The following is a 17,474-nucleotide window of genomic DNA, read 5'->3' as shown; positions in this document are numbered from 1 at the left end:
AAATATATTGTTACATGAAAGACCATCTAGTTTACTATATCCTTGTTTTATGGTTTTTGAAATTAATGTATAAACTCTGTGATTTGTATTATTTAATCATAATTTAAGTGTCGAAAAAATATATCTGAAATAGTTTGTAGATATTATTTATATCAAATTTTGCGAATAAAAAATGTGAAAAATTGGATCTTTTTTTTTCCTGCTCAGTGAAATATAGTTTAAGAATTCAAAATCTCGTATTTTCAAAGCCATGCTGGCTAAATTTCTGTTATTATTTGCTATTCATAGGAAATGATCATACAAAAGAAATGAAATATTTTTATTTTCCAATTACTTCATAGCAAAATCTTCAGAATTTTTCTTTGTAACAAAATTGTAATAACCATTCACTAATTTAAAATCACATTTATTTTCAAAAGATAATTCACAGAACGATATCCCATGACGTATAAAATCCTTCTAAATTCACAAATTTGGTAAATTCTACATCAATTATTGAATTGAAAAAAAAAATTAAGCTATACTAAGAAATATTTTTCAGTGGGACCCAAATGTAAATTTTAGATTAGCTAAATAAAATAAAAAATTATCAAAAGTGAAACTACAATATTACAACATTCAACAAAAATAGTCGCATTTCTATTTACAATTATCTACAGTATCTCTGATGCATACAGAGTAATTATTTTTATTTCTTGGAACTTGACATTTAGTCATAACTTAATTTTCTAGGTCTGATTGTTGGAAATGAACTCGTCAGATTCTCTCGATTAAAAAATTATTCAGTTGCTATGTACCTAAATCAAAATTTTTTTTTAACAAATAAAATTTTTGGTCTGAGGAAGCCTTCTTGGAATTGAGTCAACAATAATTTATGTCAGTTTCTAAAAATCACTCTGCATGTAATAAAATTGTAAAATTGAATAAATCAAAAACAAGATCATTCAAAAGTAACATTTAGAGTTTTTATCGACATCGATTCTATATAAATATCAGCAAGCTTTGACACATTTTCTGCTAGTGTTTCTGTTCCTGTTAAACTCTTGACTTCGAAATTCTTCACTTTTGCATATCGGAAAGAACTTTTTCCATCAAACATCGTACTGCTGCAAGTAAAGTTACTGTTCACCGCACAATCATAACCTTGTCTATGCATAACTAAAAGAGCACTGTTCGAAGGGAACTGGGAATAAACCGAATCCGGTTGAGTCCTTAGATTCATCAGATGAACATCGCAAGGAAACTGCTTATTGATAAGTTCAATCGAACTGTTCACGTAATCTTGGTAACTGGGATCTAATAAATATATATTTGCCGGATATATCAGAGAATTCGATAGATGATTTGAATATAATGAGGGCCTCGAGTATCTTTCTTGCTTAGAATCCGTAGATTCCGTTGGACTATTGAAATACCTCAAGATCTCTCCTTTCTCAAAGTTATCGTCACCATTCTCAAACCTCTTCAAATTCGAGTTCAACGTTGGTTCCATGGATATGTCTTCGATTAAAAGCCAGAAACGATGAAGTGTCGGGTAGTTATCCACAATGCCCTCTCCCATACCCCTAGAATCGTCATATAACGTTCTACGATCTAACATCACTTCCAGAAAACCTGGCTGCCAACTAGCTGCTCCTTGGGCGTGGGTTGTTAACAAACTCAGCCTTATGTTTTCATCCTGAATGTACGCCATTGTAGTGATGGGGAAATAGTTGCCTTCGATTCCTATCCTTTCGATTTTAACATGCTTTTGCGTCTGGAAACCATTCGAATCTGTGTAAAATTCCGGTGGTTCACCATTCTGAACATCAGAAATAATCCTCATGAACATTTCCGTTTCTCTATTTTTCGGAGGGTTCTCGAAATCAATGGTGTTTTCAATATTCAGTCCCGAAGAAAATGCTGAGGTATCATCGTGGAATATTGTAACACTATGAACAAGGAACGGACCGTATACAACGGTTAATTCACTGTAAACCGATCCCGATGTTATCAGTATACTCATTTGATCTTTGTAACCTTGTAAGACATCTTTCTCAATTTCCCTTTCGTTAGGATCCGGCATGAACAAATAAGCCCCAGAATGAAACTGGGCGCTTCTATATGCCCCAAAGTGTATTCCGCACTGCATTATTTTCGGGTTGTGTTTTCTGGTTACGGTTTTCAGGAAACCTGTGTTACCGTTGAATAATATCTTCAGTTTATGGTTTTCCAATTGGATATCACCGGGTGGAATGTTTTTCATGGTAAATATGGACTTTACAGGTTCTTCGTGGGGTGGTGGAGTGTGATCACTGTTAACGTGTGGCTCCCTCTGGCACTTGTTGCAATAAATAGTGGACAGCTTTGAAGAGGAAGTGGTCGAATATACCACCTTATATGTAGCCACAGTTAATGCAGGTAATTTGGCGATGAAGACAACTTCAAATTCATTTTTAGATATCATCATTCTTGTATTATCCTGGTTCGAATCCCAAACTGGACTTATCTGGTGTTGCACATCATTATTGTCGTTATCTAAAATTTTAACATAACTGCTGTTCGTTCTCAATTTTATGATGTGCTCTTGCGGTTGAGCCAAAGAATTATAAAGGAGGACTTTTCGTGTTTGTTCAGGACCGATGGTTATAGAGAATTTTTTGGGCATTTTATCGTAAGATTCACGTTCCATATCACTTAAAATGAGATCTTGATTCGATTTTATCTGTATGTTTGGGAAGAACAGACTTTGTAGCGCATTTTGCTGAATTTTTATTGTGTCCCTGATTCCTTCGAATAGCTTCAAACCGTAGTCTCTCATCACAAACGATTTGCTTGTACCGGTTATGGCATCGTGATGTTGGAAAAGGCCAAGATTCCTCCTAGACTTAACCAAACCTTCGAAATCTCTTTCGAGGATTTTAATGTGGGGTTTCAATTTATTCTGTCTAGCTACGTTGAAGGCTATGGTATATAAAATTTCCGCGCTTCTTAAATTATGTTCTAGTTCTCTATCTAACAACTTCATAAAAGGTCTGGTTGTAAAATATCCTGACCAATAGGCAGGTCTGCCTTCAGAGAAAATGTCGGAATATACGAAAAAGTCCCCTTTTAGTGTAGGGAACTGATCATAACGTTTAGTTATTTCTTCGAAGTAATCATGCGGAGTGCCAAACTTAACTTCGGCTTTGTACACATCCTTGTTGGCGTTGATGAAGTTGATCAGCTTCATGTAATTCGTGTATTGTTGATCCCATTCTTCTATCACGTTATATCTGAAGTCGTCTCCTAGAGGGATCAGCACTACATTGTGAGGGAATAGAGATCCAGTCCTAGCGTACTGTTCGAGGAGCAGTTCGCTCTTTTGCTTTATATTTTTATCGGTTATCTCTTGAGCCTTGATGGAATATTCGGTGTATTCGCCGACAACCTTTCGAAAATCAAAATTGAGACAAATGTACGGATGTGGTCCACAACTGTGCTTGATGGAGTAGATGTCGAATGGCTGATTGTGGGTTAGGATAGTACCAGATGGGTCTGAAGGTGTCCACTGAGGAATCCATCGAAAATCGCCGTATTGTTTCAAAGCCAGCCATTGTTTCCAAGCGTAATGTATTCTTTGTATCACCGTTCCTTTGATCCCTGATTTTGCTAGCAGATAGGGAACGGTACCTCCATGACCGAAGGGATCCACTGACCAACCAGATTTTGGTTTGACTCCGAGATTTGTAAGAACCCATTGGTGACCTGTGAACAAATATTGGAATCAGACATCATTTGAAGGGTTATTTTGTAACGGGTGTTTTTTTTCGAGGTATATAACTTCAAGTTAGCATTATTGTTCAAGATGGCGACCGATTTAACAACTGTCAAGTGATTTATTCTCATTTTGGTTTGGCAATTCATCATGAACAGACTCACGACTGAACAACGCTTGCAAATAGTGCGATTTTATTTCGAAAATAATTGTTCTGTGCGGAATACGTATCGCGCACTACGTCCATTTTATTTTGTTTAGCGATGAAGCTCACTTCTGGTTGAATGGCTACGTCAACAAACAAAACTGCCGCATTTGGAGTGAAGCTAATCCTCAAGTGTATGTCGAAACACCGTTACATCCAGAAAAACTGACTGTTTGGTGCGCTTTATGGGCTGGTGGAATCATTGGTCCGTACTTCTTCAAAAATGATGATGGCCAGAACGTTACAGTCAACGGTGATCGGTATAGAGCCATGATTACTAACTTTTTCATTCCTGAATTGAACAACCATGATGTCCAGGAGCTGTGTTCCAACAAGACGGCGCAATATGTCACACAGCTCGTGCCACAAACGATTTATTGAAAGATACGTTTGGTGACCGCCTAATTTCACGTTTCGGACCTGTGAATTGGCCTCCAAGATCTTGTGATTTAACACCGCTAGACTACTTTCTGTGGGGCTATGTAAAGTCTTTGGCCTATGCGGATAAGCCACAAACCCTTGACCATTTGGAAGACAACATTCGCCATGTTATTGCCGATATACGGCCACAAATGTTGGAAAAAGTCATCGAAAATTGGACGTCCAGATTGGACTACATCCGAGCCAGCCGTGGCGGTCATATGCCAGAAATCATATTCAAAATGTAATGCCACAAGATTATCTTGCGGATAAATAAAATTCATGTCAATCGAATAATCCATAGTTGTTTTATTGCAATTTAAAGTTCTATAGCTCTGAAAAAAAACACCCATTATAAGCCTACCCACCTTCGATGAGCTGGTCCACCATGCCAAACACATGGGAGTTGGCTTCGTCGGTCATCACCCATCCTCCGGTGACAATTTCCAATCTGCCAGAGTTGACCAGATTCTTCAGCGCCCTCTGTTTGCTAGGATGGGCCTCTTCCCACCACGCGTTCAGGAAAGCTATCTCGGACCAGATGAAAGTGAGGTTTTTGTGCTGCTGCAGTTTGGACACCATGTGGTTCATGATTTGTCTGGACGTGTAGTGGAAGTAGTTTTCGAAGGTTTTCAGCCAGCCTGGATCGTTGTGAGAGTGTGGGATGATGATAACCTGGTGGAAAATTGAGAATAAATTGGTTAGGATTGGAACCCAGAAATTATATCTGTAATCGCTTGATATAAATATTTCATCAACAGAAGAAGATGACAAACATCTACAGAAAAAACACTGTAAGTTTAACACTAATGTTTATTATTTCCTTTTTCAACAAATTTCATGAGCAGTTAAAAATTTCAGTTTAAGTGAGGTGTAGTAAAAGAAATCCATTATTTTTGCATGAAAAACCAGGCTTTAATTATCATATTTAGAATGATCCGATTCAGGTCGAATATGCACCGTTTTGTTCGATAACTTGTAGCCATTTTGAAGACAATATCATTATGCCTTCCTCATAGAAGTCCTCGTCCCTATTGGCAAAACATTTAGACAGTCGATTTTCACAAGTCTCTGTTGAAGCGAATTTTTCACCAGCGAAATTGTTCGCCATGGAGAGGAACACATGGTAATCACTTGATGCCAGGTTCGGACTATAAGGTGGATGCATAAGAACACCCAACGAAGCTCCTGGAGCTTCTGGCGATTCACTATCGATGTGTAAGGCCTGGAGTTGTCCTGATGAAACTCAATTCCTCTCCTCTTGGCCAAAGCTGGCTGATTCTGGACGATTGCTTCCTTCTACGGTCCAATCGTTGACAGTACAGTTTCGAGTTAACAGTTGTGCCATAGGGGAGCGGCTCATAGTAGATAATTCCCTGCCATTCCCACCAAACACACAGCAAAACCTTCCTGACAATTTTAGCTTAGCCACCGTTTCCGTTGGCACACTGCGTTTCGACCACGACCGTTTTCGCTTGACGTTGTCGTAAGTGATCCACTTTTCATCACCAGTCACCAACCACTTCAAAAATGGGTCGATTTTGTTGCGATTCAGCAGCGATTCGCAGATGGAAATTCGGTCCATGGGGTTTTTATTCCGTTAACTCGTGTGGTACCCATATATCGACCTTCTTCTTGAGACCAGCCTTATGCAAATGGTTCCAAGCGGTTTTTTGTGTAATCTTCAGCTCTTGAGCAATCGAAGCAGTGCTTACATGATGGTAGGACTCGTCAATGTCCATGTTTTTATCGACATTTTCGACAATTGACCTTCCATCAGTGCATCTTTGACATCCAACTTATCGGAACGGAATCGACGAAACTAAAATTGCGCACGATTGGCTATTACAGTATCAGTACCATAAACACTCTTTACATTTTCAGCTGGCTGGCTTGAATATTCGCCTTTATCGAAGATAAACTGTAAAACATAGTGTATTTCTCTTTGCTAGTGTCCATCTTTGACGCGCGGTCAAACTGAACTGAGTCAACTAATCACAAAACTGTCGGAAAAGTTTTTGTAGTACGAAATCTCATCTTCCGAACGCCATCTAATTGAACCCGATAGGACTCATACAACGCGAGATTCAGTCGACATCTATTGGAAAAATAATGGATTTCTTTTTACTATACCTGATATATGTTCCAAAATTTTGATATGCACCTTTTGAAGCTTGGCACAAATATTTAGGAGTTTGATGTATGTAAATGAAATATATCTCACTAACCTTCAGTGGAGGTCTCTCAGGATCCATCTTCTGCCTTTCGTATCGATCATCGAAAGACTTGTCCCAATATTCTTTCGTCTTCATCCAACTCGGCTGTAAGAAAAAAAACAACCACCAATTAAATAGGTAATTCCTATCGAATAATTACATGTCGTGAAAGAATTAATAATAGAATGTACCATACAATATTCAGGTGCTGAAAATGGGATGTTAGACGTACTGTAACGAAGGAGACCGACAGAGAAACGCGTCTAGCGCTTCTAAATTGGTGGGATCAGTTGAGGGCCCCGAGTAGAATCGAGAAACAAGTTAGCCATTGTTGGGAGGAATGTAATTCCCGAGTGTTTTACTGGTTCAGTTTCAATTCAATTAATGTCTTTCAGGAGGACTGACTTCGGACACAATTCTGGAACTGAAAAAGTTCATCCTTTCCGATGGCTGGCGGAATCCGTTGATTTGGATCTAACCTAAATTCTGTATCGATCACTATTATATCTCTCTATTATTTTCCTCGAGTGCTAGAAAGAGAGCTTCATCTGGGAATTTATTATTGTAGAAATATGAATTTTGAAAACCTGGATTTTGTGTTAATATACGCATATAACGGGTGTTTTTTTTCGAGGTATATAACTTCAAGTTGGCATTTCTGTTCAAGATGGCGACCGTTTAACAGCTGTCAAGTGATTTATTCTCAGTTTGGTTTGGCAATTCATCATGAATGGACTCACGCCTAAACAACGCTTGTAAGTAGTGCAGCTAATTCGATTAACCATGGAACGTTTTCGCACCACTTTTACTTTTATTGATAACTCGCATCCCCAGAGACGCCGTACGGTGCGTACAGAAGAAGCTATTGCTGCTGTAGAGCGTAGCATTGAGGAAGACCCGAATGAGTCTATCCGCCATCGAGCACTGGAATTGGATCTGTGTCCATCCACTTCATGGAAGATTTTGCGGAAGGATCTTGGTTTGCGTGCTTGCAAAATCCAACTCTTGCAAGAATTGAAGCCAAACGATCATCAAGTAAGGCGTAGATTCGTCGAATGGGCCCAAAATGAGATTGCCGTTGTTCCCGATTTTCATAAGCGAATTTTGTTTAGCGATGAAGCGCACTTCTGGTTGAATGACTACGTCAACAAACAAAACTGCCGCATTTAGAGTGAAGCTAATCCTCAAGTGTATGTCGAAATACCGTTACATCCAGAAAAACTGACTGTTTGGTGCGCTTTATGGGCTGGTGGAATCATTGGTCCGTACTTCTTCAAAAACGATGATGGCCAGAACGTTACAGTCATTGGTGATCGGTATAGAGCAATGATTACTAACTTTTTCATTCCTGAATTGAACAACCATGATGTCCAGGAGCTGTGGTTCCAACAAGACGGCGCAACATGTCACACAGCTCGTGCCACAATCGATTTATCGAAAGACACGTTTGGTGACCGTTAATTTCACGTTTTTGACCTGTGAATTGGCCTCCAAAATCTTGTGATTTAACATCGCTAGACTACTTTCTGTGGGGCTATGTAAAGTCATTGGTCTATGCGGATAAGCCACAAACCCTTGACCATTTGGAAGACAACATTCGCCGTGTTATTGCCGATATACGGCCAAAAATGTTGGAAAAAGTCATCGAAAATTGGACGTCCAGATTGAACTACATCCGAGCCAGCCGTGGCGGTCAAATGCCAGAAATCATATTTGAAATGTAATGCCACAAGATTATCTTGCGGATAAATAAAATTCATGTTAATTGAATAATCCATCGTTGTTTTATTGCAATTTAAAGTTCTATAGCTCTAAAAAAACACCCTAGAGTCTCATCGGCAATTGTAACGTTACAAGTCTACTCAGTAAAGTCCCAGTTTCCTATTTTATATTAGGTTATGGGCCCAGACTCGATCTAGCGAAGGAAGTTCTAAATTGTCTATATTCTTCATTTTCAATTTGTGCTTATTTGATCTTGGTTGTTCAAAGTGAACTTAATATTTATGTTCAAAGACCTGTTTGAAGTATCATCGATAAACTGAAATTGAAATTGACGATTCCAGAAATCTTTTTTTGTGGAATTTCATTGAATCCTCTGTTATAGGTTGTTAAAAGTTTGAGATGGAGTTGACAGTCTTCATCTGATTTAATTCAGATCAAAACATGGCATATCAAACTGGAAATAGTAATAATAATAGTAATAGGGTTGAAATAGGTACAGCTGAGTTTTTTTTTGTGGTATTGTTCAGTCGATTCCGCATCAACCAACCGAAATATTGAAATTCATAGTACGGAAATTAACCATGCATTATGTGTATTCAGTAAGGCCTATCAGAGCGGCTAGGATGAAGTTTGATCACGTGCATCAATTAACACTTCGGTATATACTTCGGATTATAATATTAATACTGGTACACAGGAGGAATTCTATGAATAATGGATAACTAATTATACGGCGGATTTCAGATCGAGGGAGAGCATAATTATGATAATAGATTCCATCATATTATTTATTCATTTTTAGTATTAACGTCGGATTAAGAAGTTTCAGTAGAAATTATGCCTTTGACGTTTCTTTCAACTTTATTCATTGGAATTGAATTTAATTTCGAGAAGTATTTTTCTGATAGCTTTGTGATACTGAAATTCGGTATTCTAATGTACTGCAAGCTTATCAAGCTTTTGACTCTCACCAGGAATGAATATGTAAATGTTTGGTTGAGCTAGTCCACACTTCTCTTGTGGTCTTTATAAAGGCCCTGTTGTTCACAGAAGAGTGTAGAATTGAGCGTCGTTGAGCTTTTTTGTCAATCCATCCTTCTGCAAATGGTACTATGATCGATGTTTAGCTCTTGGGTGATGCTACGATTGCAAACATCTCGATATTCTCCATGATTTTATTGACATTTTCGATCACAGGTCTGTCAGAGTGTGGTGTATCATTCACCTCCTCTACAGTCTACACTAGAATGAAATCGCTCGACAATAGCCTTGTACAAGATCAGCTTGTTCTAGGCGGACATGTTACTGTGATGACAGAGCAGTGAAAGCAATTTGGTAAGCCCCATTTCACTGTTTCGGACGGCATACTCTAGGTGATGGTAGAAAGCGATCCAAGATGACTCCTAATTATTTTGCTTGGGATTCCCAGAGAATATATCATGCCCCTACATTTTAACTAGGGATTCACAGCTTGGATTGATTTTCTAGCCATGATAGCAGTGTCATCTACGTATATAGCTAGAGAAATTCAGGCGGACTTGGGGATGTCGGCTGTGTATACTGAATATAGAAGAGAAGACAGCACATTTTATTCACCAGATGCCACTGTCTTCAACCCGTATACCTCCAGAATGATACCCCTAACATTCCCAAACTAAAAACGGTCAGAATCCGAAGCATCAAAGTCCATATACGCCGTATAAAGAAAGGAACGGAAGCGAAACTGTCGTATATCGTACGAAGGTATCGCAGTATATACCGTTCAGAGCAGTATAGCAAAGTGGGAGCAAATTGGATTCGATATATCTTCGTGGTGGCCCCTGCATTTGAACTAATCTCCGTGATAAGGCAGAGTAGAGGACTTTAGGGTTGATTAGCCATTTGTCTTGAAGGTATTTTGGTTGCCAAACGAGGGAATTTCGACGTAGCAGTGTCATCTGCCTAGCTAGAGAAATTCAGCCAGACTAGAGGATGTCGGCTGTTGCTGTGTATACTGAATATACAAGAGGGGACAGCACATTTTATTAATCATACGCCACTGTCTCCAACCCGTATACCTCCAGAAAGATACCCCGAACGTTCCCAAACTAAAAACGGTCGGAATCCGGCGCATCAAAGTCCATATACGCCGTATAAAGAAAGGAACGGAAGCGAAACTGTCGTATATCGAAAGCAGGTATCGCAGTATATACCGTTCAAAGCCGCATAGCAAAATGGGAGTAAATTGGATTCGATATATCTACGTGGTGGCCCCTACATTTGAACATTGCCGAAGGTTTGACTAATCTCCGCGACGTAGAGGTATTCAGGGTTGATTAGCTATTTGTTTTGAAGGTATTCTGGTTGCCAAACGAGAGAATTTTGACCTAGCATCTGCCTATATAGCTAGAGAAATTCAGCCGGACTTGGGGTTGTCGGCTGTTGCTGTGTATACTGAATATACGAGTGGAGACATCACATATTATTCTCCAGACGCCACTGTCTTCAACCCGTATACCTCCAGAAACATACCCCCAACGTTCCCAAGCTAAAAACGGTCGGAATCCGGCGCATCAAAGTCCATATACGCCGTATAAAGAAAGGAACGGAAGCGAAACAGTCGTATATCGAAAGCAGGTATCGCAGTATATACCGTTCAGAGCCGCATAGCAAAGTGGGAGTAAATTGGATTCGATATATCTCTCCGGGGCGGCGGCATCTACCCGTCTCTTCTCTAGCACGATAAAGAGACGAAAGAGAAACATGAACTTAACTGAGATATAACGCGCGATGACATCACGAAGGATATAAATCGCGGAAACTCGGTCTGAGGAGTTTCGGATGCGGTTGGCTGGTGACAAGTTCTACGGGCAGCGGACCGCCGCCACCGCCTCGGAGCCGCCCCCCACCCCTCCCTTCTGGAAATGCGAGCTCTCGTGTGGTCCCCGGGGGGTTCCGCGAACGATCGCGTTGTCCGCCCGAGGGTGAAAAAGTAAAACGGGAATCGATGTTGAGACCTCGCGGCGGGCGAGATATCGGTAGTGGCGGTGTGGTATGTGTGTGTGTTATCTTTTGTGCGGTTACCGTCTGGGATGAGGAGTCGGTTTTTGGTTCCGGATGTGATACAGGGTGGGGCTCACGGGTGTTGCCATGGGGTTTAGGGGGTTCAAATCCACCCGAAATGTGAAGATTTCAACATTAATTAGAATAGCATAATATTTGATGGATAACCGATAATTGTTTAATTCCGAAAAAAGTACCTTCTCGAGTGGGATTCGAACCCGAGGCCTCCGAATTACTGGTCCGACGTTCATACCAATCGAGACACCGAGGAAGGTTCAAATTCCAACCGTATACGAGGAACCGCTTCTCCCGGAATCAAATATTATGTTTTTTTAATTTATTCAGACATCAACCAAATTTTCTGATTGATTAAAATAAAAAGAGGCGAGCTGACGAGTAGCATAACTGTCGACCAACAAGTACTTTTCAATATATGTATTATTATTCCTCTACAACTTTCTTGGGTTGTTTTCTTTTCCTGGGTTTTTGAGACCTCAAGAAACAACAAGCACTGCGCAATGCTACCTTAGTCAAATCGGTACGGTAACGATCACTCTTCAAAAGGTTCTTGAATTTGTAGAGAGACCTTCTTGGTCCAGATTCGAAGGTTGTTTTGATTGTCCTTTTTTTTAGGCTTATTCTGTTTCTTAGGTCTCTGATAGACTATTAGGCAAATTGAAAAGTCCCCGGTTTGATACACAGATGGCGGTGCCAGTATTGAATCCATATGATTTTTAGTTAGTCCCAACCTTCAAATGATACGTGTCAAAATTTGACATCAGTCCGACCATTAGTTTGTGAGATATTGCGTTATGAGTGTAGCTACTTTTGTTATTTGAAAAAAGATGGAAAAAAAAGAATTCCCTGTGCTGATAAATTATTGTTTTTTGAAGGGAAAAATACAATTAAAGCAAAATCTTGGCTTGATGAAGAGTTTCCGGTGTCTGCACCAGGAAAATCAACCATCATTGATTGGTATGCTGAGTTTAAACATGGTGAAATGAGAACCGAAGACGGCGAACGCAGAGGACGCCCAATAGAGACTGTCACCGACGAAAAAATCAAGAAAGTTCACAAAATAATTTCGAATGTCCGTAAAGTGAAGTTGATCGAGATAGCAGACATTGTGAAGATATCATCTGAACGTGTACATCACATCTTTTACGAATATTTGTACACGAGAAAGCTGTGTGCAAAATGGGTGCCACGCGAGCTCACAATCAATCAAAATCAACAACGTGTTAATGATTCTGAGCCGTGTTTGAAGCTGTTTAAGTGCAATAAAACTGAATTTTTGCGTCGGTATGTGACAATGGATGAAACATGGCTCCATCATATTACTCCTGAGTCCAATCGACAGTCAGCTGTTGAATCCAAAGCGACGAAAAACACAACAGTCAGCTGGCAAGGTTATGGCATCAATATTCTGGGATGCGCAAGGTATAATATTCATTGATTACATCCAAAAGAGCCAGACCTTCAACAGCGAATATTTTATAGTGTTATTGGATCGTTTGAAGGATGAAATCGTTAAAAAACGGCCCCAATCGAAAAAAAGGTGCTGTTTCATCGATGCGCCGTGTCACAAATCAATGAAAACAATGGCAAAATTGCATGAATTGGGCTTGGAATTGCTTCTGCATCCACCGTATTCGCCAGATCTGGCCCCCAGCGACTTTTTCCTGTTCTCAGACCTCAAAAGAATGCTCCCTGGAAAGAAATTTAGCGCCAATAAGAAGTAATCGCCGAAACTGAAGCCTATTTTGAAGCGAAAGACAAACCGTACAACAAAAATGGTATCGAAAAGTTGGAAGATCGCTATAATCGCTGTATCGCCCTCGAAGGCAACTATGTTGAATAATAAAATCGAATTTCGCCGAAAAAATGTGTAGACCGGGAACTTTTCAATTGGCCTATTACTGTTATACGTAATACGATATTCTACTGCAATCAAGAAAATAATTAACAAAAAAACAAAAATGGAAAAGCACTCACAACTCCAGCCTTTCCCAATTTTGATCCGATCCTCTGATGGATTGTTGACATTTCGAAAAATGCTACGTGTCCTATACAAGCCATCATCATGATAACAAAGTTAGTTTCGTCGAATGGAAAGCATACAGAGGAATTTTCAATCCATGATGTTTTGTTTGGGTCCATTTGCCGAAACTTTGTTAACTTGCGCATCACACATGAAATTTCCATCAGAGTATATAATTGGATTTCATCTAATTTGACCTTCCAAAATGGAACCTCGTGTACTGTATTAGTTGTTGCAGGTATAGTTGCATCAGATGAGTTCAGTAAAACTATTCCTCAGAAGTTTAAATTGAAATTGTGAGGTCATGTAGAAGGAGATACGTGTATGGTAAAATACAGTTTGACATTCCATCTGAATCTGAAGTTGGGTTACTCACTCTTCTGTGTTCCATTTCCACTTTGTTAGCAGCGAGATAATTGGAGGAGTTTGTCTTATTTTTTTTGTCCAAGGGGAAGATTTTTAATTTGAACCAAATGAATGTAATTTAGTAGTATTAGTAGTTTTTGTCATTACAGGTTTACTTTGAGAAATGCAATTTTCTTCAAGATGCTATTTGAAACCTAATCGATAATATGAACCGACGTATGCAAGCAGTAAATAAAAAATATATAAATCTGAATTGAAAAAAGAACGCTTCTTCAGGTTATTTACGTTAGAGTTGCATTGATTTTTGATTTTTTACTTGAATTTATAATAAGTTTGTATCAATAAATTTTGAACTGTTTGATTATCATTATAAATGAACAACATATTGTTGGCTTCTCATTAGTAGACTCCTCAGAGTAATAAACATAGATAGAGGAAGCATATGTCATTTTCAGTGAGCAAATTTTGTCCCCAACATGAACTATCAAATTTGACAAGAGGCGCGCGGAAATGAAAACATATCAGTGATATATCAGCGATATTTCACTCAATTCGCGAGTTTCTCCACAAAAAATGAACTTCTTATGTCCCATAGTGAATCAACGTTTCATATCAACCCAAAATATATTGAAATGAATACCTAATTAAATCAGGAATTCCGAAAACAAACTTCAAGCGCGTCAAACGACGTGAAACAACCGATGACACTAGGAGAGCAAAAGTTGCCAAACCTTGGATTTCAACAGGTAGATACAGAAAAAAATATCGGATTCCAAAAATATTCAATCGGGAATCACTAAAATAAATATATTTCATTCAATATAATATACATTCATAATGATTTAGTAAAATTGTGGATTTGAAAATATATCACAATCCGACAACGTAATCTAACCATGTTGGGGACATGTAAAAATTGCGTATACTCCCTCTATCTATGTTTATTACTCTAGGGATGAAGGTAAGATGCATAGAATCCATGGTGTCTGTACTGATTCGATTTTGTTTCAGACTTTTTGAGATATCCACCTGTTGCTTTGATGTTCTGCTTCACCAGAGTTCTGTAAGGTGGCGCTCTTCAGAAATTTTCGAATTCCCGCTATCTGCCTGGTGCCGTTTAAAAATGAAATACTGATTTTAAACTTTACAAACTTTCACAATAAATTACAATTCGGTTCCTATCGAATTTTTAATGAAATGAATGGAATATAGTGACAGAGTGTAGAAGATTGTTACGAGCATAGAATATAAAATATTATTGTTCTATACTCAAAGGTCACGAGAGCCGAGAATGGAGAGAAATGTCAAATATAAACGATAATAGTGCCATCTGAAACAGACGCGATCCCTCGAAATCAAGTACATAGGTATAAATCTGAAAAATCTCCCGTTTTGTCTCAAAGTTTTACAGGTATAAGTAGACACACCAGGTTTTTTATGCATCTCACCTGCGGGTAAACTCGAAAAACCTGCTGACAAGTGCTGTCATACAGTTTTTCCATCTAGAAACCATTTTTAATTCAGAATCGAGCGTTTGTGATTGGTGGAAATTCAGACGAGGAAAATAGTCATGCAAAAACTTCAAACGCTTCAACATCGCTGTTCTGGAATTTTTTCAATTGTCCGATCCCCAAAGGAATACCTACGCTTAAAAAACTTTCAACGTTTCGCTCCAATTCGTTTCATGAAGTTCATGAGTTCTAAAATGATAGCAGTAACGAATTTTTTTTGCTTTTTATTTCATCGAGTCGAGATACGATCCGCGTATCGAAGGGGGGGGGGGACATTTGTTTTAAATGGAGGTATCGCTTTGTGCAGCGGCTAATGGGACTTGGGAGGTAATCAATTCAGCGAAAAGCGTAGGCAAAAGCATCTTACCGAAGTTTCCGAGAACGATGTTACCCAGGTGAATAATTCGGGAATCCGGAGGCTACGAATTTGGTCTCCTCGCTCGTTCCCTTATTATTTCCAGCGGAAATTCGAGTTAATTAAGGTGGAATCGGGAAAATGCAGCGGGCAATGGTAATAATTCATTTCTCGGCGATTAAAATAAACAGATTTCATCCCCGATAATGCGTATCGTGATAAATCTTCGGTAATGACCATGATGTCTAAAATATAAATCGAGCGTTCATTTCTCAGAGTAATAAACATAGATAGAGGGAGCATACGTCGTTTTCAGTAAGCAAATTTCGTCCCCAATATGAACTATCAATTTTGACATGAAGCGCGCGGATATGAAAATATATCAGTGATACGATATTTCACTCAATTCGCGAGTTTCTGCACAAAGAACGCACTTCTTATGTCCCATAGTGAATCAACGTTTCATATCAACCCAAAATATATTGAAATAAATACCTAAATATATCAGAAATTCAGAAAACAAACTTCAAGCGCGTCAAACGACGTGAAACAACCGATGACACTAGGAGAGCGAAAGTTGCCAAACCTTGGATTCCAGCAGGTACATACAGAAAATAATAATTATTCTGCCTATTATAAATTCGACAATTAGAAAAATATCGGATTCCAAATATTCAAATGTGCATATTTAATCGGGAATCACTCAAATAAATATATTTCATTCAATATAATATACATTTATAACGATATAGTAAACTTGTGGATTTGAAAATATATCACAATCCGACAACGTAACCTAACCATATAGGGGACATGTAAAAATTGTGCTCTATCTATATTTATTACTCTATGGGAACTTTATTAAACCGCATCTCGATAAATATTTCTTTTCACTTTTTTAGATATATGAATGAAAATTCATACAAATCACTTTGATTACCTACGTACAATTTTTAGTCCACATAGGAATTAAACGTTGAAAAGAGTCAAGAAGCCGCGATATAAATAGCTGGAGCTATATAAATAAATAAATCCTTAAACTACTTGATCGAAAATTGAAACGATGAAAGGCTAGGCATTTCCTTGTTATGAATATGGAACTTTTTCAACGCATATGTTAATTTAAAATTGGATGAATGAGCCACGTGGGAGGTTTGGTAGGAACATAACAAAGGTGCATAACTTGTTTAGGGAATTCATTTTTTACATCAATATTTCTATGAACACTCAATTTTAAGCCTGCGAAAGATATGATTTCGATCATTTCGAAGTTGGCCAGTGTCTATCTAATCTAGTCTTATATCAATGTATTTATTTTTGGAATTAATGATCCCTGAATTAACTGGTATATATATATATATATTTTTTCGTGAATTAATTTCGCAATGCTTTCATTCGTACATTTTATCGATTTGATTTTCTCAGATTAGTTGAAGTCATAGAGTAATAAGCATAGATAGAGGGAGTATACGCAATTGTTACATGTCCCAAACATGGTTAGATTACTTTGTCGGATTGTGATATATTTTCGAATCCACAATTTTACTATATCGTTATGAATGTATATTATATTGAATGAAATATATTTATTTGAGTGATTCCCGATTAAATAAGCAAATTTGAATATTTGGAATACGATATTTTTCCTAATTTTTAATCTATAATAAGCAGAATATTCATTATTTCCTGTATCTACCTACTGAAATTGTTTTCTGAATTTCTGATATATTTAGGTATTTATTTCAATATACTTTGAGTTAATAATGTAACGTTGCTTCACTATGGAACATAAGAAGTGCGTTATTTGTGGAGAAACATGTCGAATTGAGTGAAATATCATATCACTGATGTGTTTTCATT

General features: G+C 38.2%; 1 protein-coding gene across 2 annotated transcripts in view; it reads right to left on the bottom strand.

Annotated features, from left to right (window-relative positions):
• Positions 1-390: 390 nt before the first annotated feature.
• Positions 391-17,474, bottom strand: part of LOC123678450 (alpha-mannosidase 2) — a 54,439-nt gene continuing 37,355 nt past the window's right edge. For both annotated transcript variants that reach the window (XM_045615482.1, XM_045615483.1), the window contains exons 3-5: positions 6,590-6,682; positions 4,730-5,036; positions 391-3,726 (exon numbers count right to left, since the gene is read on the bottom strand). In XM_045615482.1, the coding sequence (XP_045471438.1) occupies positions 941-3,726; positions 4,730-5,036; positions 6,590-6,682 (3,186 nt within the window). In that variant the 3' untranslated portion in view covers positions 391-940. The remainder of the gene's footprint in view (positions 3,727-4,729; positions 5,037-6,589; positions 6,683-17,474) is intronic.

The sequence above is a fragment of the Harmonia axyridis genome, chromosome 4 (genome assembly GCF_914767665.1).
Source record: "Harmonia axyridis chromosome 4, icHarAxyr1.1, whole genome shotgun sequence".
Lineage (NCBI taxonomy): Eukaryota > Metazoa > Arthropoda > Insecta > Coleoptera > Coccinellidae > Harmonia > Harmonia axyridis.
The sequence above is the reverse complement of the archived record's forward strand: the minus strand, read 5'-3'. Positions and strand labels throughout refer to the sequence as shown.